General features: G+C 43.5%; 1 protein-coding gene across 6 annotated transcripts in view; it reads right to left on the reverse strand.

Moving 5' to 3' along the window:
• LOC123504703 (ras-related and estrogen-regulated growth inhibitor-like protein) overlaps positions 1-5,000 on the reverse strand; it is a 47,510-nt gene that overhangs the window by 19,554 nt on the left and 22,956 nt on the right. For all 6 annotated transcript variants that reach the window (XM_045255443.1, XM_045255442.1, XM_045255444.1 and 3 more), the window contains one exon: positions 4,651-4,707. In XM_045255443.1, coding sequence (XP_045111378.1) covers positions 4,651-4,707 — 57 coding nt within the window. The remainder of the gene's footprint in view (positions 1-4,650; positions 4,708-5,000) is intronic.

Below are 5,000 nucleotides of genomic sequence, written 5' to 3' on the forward strand. Positions count from 1 at the left end.
TGTGTGTGTGTGTGTGTGTGTGAACAACTTATAGATTTTTCCTTCGCTCATGAATTGCGAAGCCGGATGTGACTACGTATATGAAGAGTGACTTTGATATGACATTTCACAAGCGAAACGGATGCACAATGGATACACTATCTGTGTGTTGGTCTCAACTAAGCGTTCCCCGGAAAGCTGCAGTTCACATCCGTTCCGCAGTAAGTTTCCCTTCTCTGCGTGGGGGTGAGGTGAGGAATTCCCGTTTTTTCTCTGCCACACAAGAGGGGAGCTCACACACGAATTACGCAGGTGAGAGTTTTTCCCTCTGGTTGAAGAAAGGAAATATACAGTAATTTCCGGCCACCTTAAGTAGAAAGAGAGATAAAAACTGTGCCAAGTCTAATCAGTAAAGCCGGTTATACAACCTTCGTGGTGGTGGAGTGACTGAAAGCTGCAAGGAGGAAAGACTCGAGCAGGATGTTGACATAAGAAATGCTCCGAGGACGTGTAGGTGGGTTGACAGAAGGGGAATCGAGAACGAGTATGAGAAGGTCGGATGTGAAGAAAGGGGAAAAAAAAAAAGAGTACTGGGAAAAATAAGAAAGAAGAGAAGGGAGATGAATTGCAAAGATGATGTAATGGTTAAGATCGTGATGATGATGAAAATGATGACGATGATGGTGATGCAATCGATTACCATTTTACGAACTAGAAGAAATGAGTAAAAACAATTATAGACTCATAAAACGATATGTGTAACAGGAAGTCATGCAGAGAGAGAGAGAGAGAGAGAGAGAGAGAGAGAGAGAGAGAGAGAGAGAGAGAGAGAGAGAGGAAAAATTGTTAACCTATTAGGGCCAGCAAAGTGAATAGCAAGAACGGTGGAGAGACTATGAAATATCGTTAAGCCATTCTCTCTCTCTCTCTCTCTCTCTCTCTCTCTCTCTCTCTCTCTCTCTCTCTCTCTCTCTCTCTCTCTGCTGTTAGAAGAAGAGAAGAAGAAGAAGAAGAAGAAGAAGAAGAAGAAGAAGAAGAAGAAGAAGAAGAAGAAGAAGAAGAAGAAGAAGAAGAAGAAGAAGAAGAAGAAGAAGAAGAAGAAGAAGAAGAAGAAGAAGAAGAAGAAGAAGAAGAAGAAGAAGAAGAAGAAGAAGAAGAAGAAGAAGAAGAAGAAAGAACGAGAATAAAAACAAGAAGAAGAAAATAAGAAATAAAATAAAATGAAAGGCTTAGAAACTTAAAATCGTACTTTGTAAGGCTTATACGAGCTCTCAGAACACAATATAGTAAGCACTAGCGCATAATATGAATAATAATCTTTTCAAATATTACAGAGTGGGGGGAGAGGGGCACTTCATGCACTGGATTCTATAATTGACTTCAAGAGTACGGAAAATTCGAGAACTGTCCGCTTTTCTCGGCTTAAGTCACACGGAAATCGAGTATTAGTCTTATAAAATATTCACAGTTGCCGAGAGTTACAAGCTGGCCTTTCCTTGGAAGTCTAAGGTGATTTATAAACATGACGCGAATTTGTAAAAGTTTGGTGACACAGGAAGAAGGAAGCGCGCTCTCTCTCTCTCTCTCTCTCTCTCTCTCTCTCTAACGGAACAGAATTAGTAATCAGGTTGTGTCGAGTCATAAGGGAGTTTTAAAGAGATTACATTAAAGTATGAATTAGGATGATAGGTGGAAACAGGTGGTTAAGTTTGACACAGCGACAACCACGTGCAGGCCTGATGGCTTCCTGTAGCTTCCCTCATGTTCTAATATTATACATATCCTTGTTCATCAATGCCTGAACATATTACAACGGGAAGGAGGTAATGTTGTGAGTAAGAAACGGTTTAGCGGCATGGGAGGAAAAGAGCGTGTCATTAAAGGTCTGATGACATGAGAAGTAAGAAGCGTGTCACTCGTTTGCTGCGCGGCTGTCCTGCTTCAGCTCTCGCAATGTTAGGCGTTGGTTCATCAGCACTTGAGTCTTAATTAGCTTCTCATTTGCTGTTGGAGTTTTTCAGGGATGCTTTGATACCACTTGAGGAATTTGCTCTCAAGTTTCTCGGAAATCAGCTGGAAGTGTTATTCCTTCCTCGCTGATGTTACTGTTATATTTCGATCGCTCGCTCGGTGCTAAGTGTTATTCCTTCCTCGCTGATGTTACTGTTATATTTCGATCGCTCGGTGCTAAAATCTTCTGCTTGGTGATGTTGTATGTGAGTGCAACAGACAAGGCCGGTGGTGAGTCAAAGAAAATAACATCTTTCCTTTTTCATACTCTATATAGTTTATGACAAGGAAAATTTTGGGGGCAAGATCATATCCGTCGTATTTCTTTATTCTTCTTACCTCTCAAGTCAAGCTGAATTTTACGTAGATAAAAAAGACATCCTCGGTAATTTGTTTCTTTGCCTTGTTAATTCAAACTATATCTTATCTCTTATTTTCATAGATAAAATTACTTCCTTCATAATCTCTCTCTTCCTTCAACGACAAACTAAAGATTACGGAGACAAAAATAAAAGCGTTTTTGTCTTTTTTCTTCACACACACACACACACACACACACACACACACACACACACACACACACACACACACACACACGCGTAGTGCAGTGGTTAGCACGCTCGACTCACAATCGAGAGGGCCTGGTTCGAGTCCCGGTAAGCGGCGAGGCAAATGGGCATGCCTCTTAATGTGTGGCCCCTGTTCACCTAGCAGTAAATAGGTACGGAATGTAACTCGAGGGATTGTGGCCTCGCTTTCCCGGTGTGTGGAGTGTGCTGTGGTCTCAGTCCTACTCGAAGATCGGTCTATGAGCTCTGAGCTCGCTCCGTAATGGGGAAGACTGGCTGGGTGACCAATAGGCGACCGAGGTGAATTACACACACACACACACACACACACACACACACACACACACACACACACACACACAAATACACTCCGCGTAGTGTAGTGACACACTCCAATCACAATCGAGAGGGCCATGATTCGAGTCCCGGGAAGCGGCGAGGAAATGGGCAAGCCTCTTATGTGTGGCCCCTGTTCACCTACCAGTAAATAGGTACAGGATGTAACTCGAGGGGTTGTGAGCTCGCTTTCCCGGTGTGTGGAGTGTGTTGTGGTCTCAGTCCTACTCGAAGATAAGATAGTCAATGAGCTCTGAGCTCGATCAGTAATGGGAAGACTGGCTAGGTGACCAGCAGGCAATTACACACACACACACACACACACACACACACACACACACACACACACACACACACACACACACCGGCCCGGTAGCTCAGTGGTTAGAGCGCTGGTTTCACAAGCCAGATGACCGGGGTTTGATTCCCCGTCCGGGTGGAGATATTTGGGTGTGTCACCTTTCACGTGTAACCCTTGTTCACCTAGCAGTGAGTAGGTACGGGATGTAAATCGAGGAGTTGTGACCTTGTTGTCCCGGTGTGTGGTGTGTGCCTGGTCTCAGGCCTATCCGAAGATCGGAAATAATGAGCTCTGAGCTCGTTCCGTAGGGTAACGTCTGGCTGTCTCGTCAGAGACTGCAGCAGATCAAACAGTGAATTACACACACACACACACGCACACAGAATATGTTACCTACAACTAGGTAACATATTCTGTACAGTTTCTCCTTTCACATGAAAATTCTCCTCCTCCCCACACTTCGTTATGAATGGCGCAGGTTTAGCGAATGTCTTAATCCTTGCTACACAGTTAAGTCTGCTGCGCTGCCTGGTCCACGCTCCAATTACGTCTATAATATTAGAACGAATAATGCGATTTTTCAACCACGGATCCCAAATCCTTCGCGTGAATTCTTGTGAATTCCCATGGTGGACTGAACGTTCTCTCTCTCTCTCTCTCTCTCTCTCTCTCTCTCTCTCTCTTTCCCTTAATCACACCGTCGGGGCCTCATCCCAGAGAATAAGGGCAGAGTAGATGATGCAAAATGGAAGGACACAACCACCACTGTCACCACCACCATCATCATCACCACCACCACCACTAGCCATTATGGATGAGACAAGGACATGATCACATATTTTTCCTACGTTGCTCTGTTGATCTCTCCTGCTTCTGCTCATCTATTCTCCCTTTCCTTCCTCTCCTCCATCTCCTTTTTCCCTCTTCTCTCCGCTCCCTCACTCCGGCGACACTTGAAGGCTCGCGTGGCGCGGGGCGGGGAAAGACGAGAAACATAATGACGTCATTGGGAATTAGTTTAGCTCGTGTTTGGGAGTGAAGACTGGCGGTGACACGAAATGGAGTGACGTGGAATAAGGAAGGGAGTTGGACAGAAAAAATGCAATTATCATGTGATAAATAAAGTAATGAGGGGAAAATTATTTTGAGCGATAATAATGAGTGAACACTAAAAGACTAAAAGGAACAGGAAATTGGCGACCATACGAATGGAATAGAGAGGGAGTAAAGAAAGGCAAATGGAACTGTGTCGTTACAAATAAAACCGTTTGCTGATCGGAGAAAGTGAACAAGGATAGTACATGAAAAAGTCAAAGCATAAATAAACTAAATATATGAAAAAATAAGAAATAAAAAAGCATATCAAACAATAAATAAGACTAGCATGCACAAGTGGAGTCTGGCACACAGGTGAGGTCATTGAGCTGGACAGGTGAGACAAGGCTCCCTACTCACCTGTGTCTGACTGGTACTCGCCAATGAAGCGCTTCGTCAAGTACCGCACGGTGAGGGCTGCGAGAAAGAGAGAGAGAGAGAGAGAGAGAGAGAGAGAGAGAGAGAGAGAGAGAGAGAGAGAGAGAGAGAGAGAGAGAGAGAGAGAGAGAGAGAGAGAGAGAGAGAGAGAGAGCATTAGTAAATATATACATATATTCAAGTTACTATTTGTTTTATATGTTTGTTGAATTTAGTAATAACAAAGTGAAAATCTAAAGGAAAATAATGATCGTACGTACTAATTAAATGTCAATAGATTTACTTTTATACCTGGTAATGTCACACGTGTTGATTTACTGTCGTTAAGCAAA

This window comes from Portunus trituberculatus, chromosome 17, assembly GCF_017591435.1.
Source record: "Portunus trituberculatus isolate SZX2019 chromosome 17, ASM1759143v1, whole genome shotgun sequence".
Lineage (NCBI taxonomy): Eukaryota > Metazoa > Arthropoda > Malacostraca > Decapoda > Portunidae > Portunus > Portunus trituberculatus.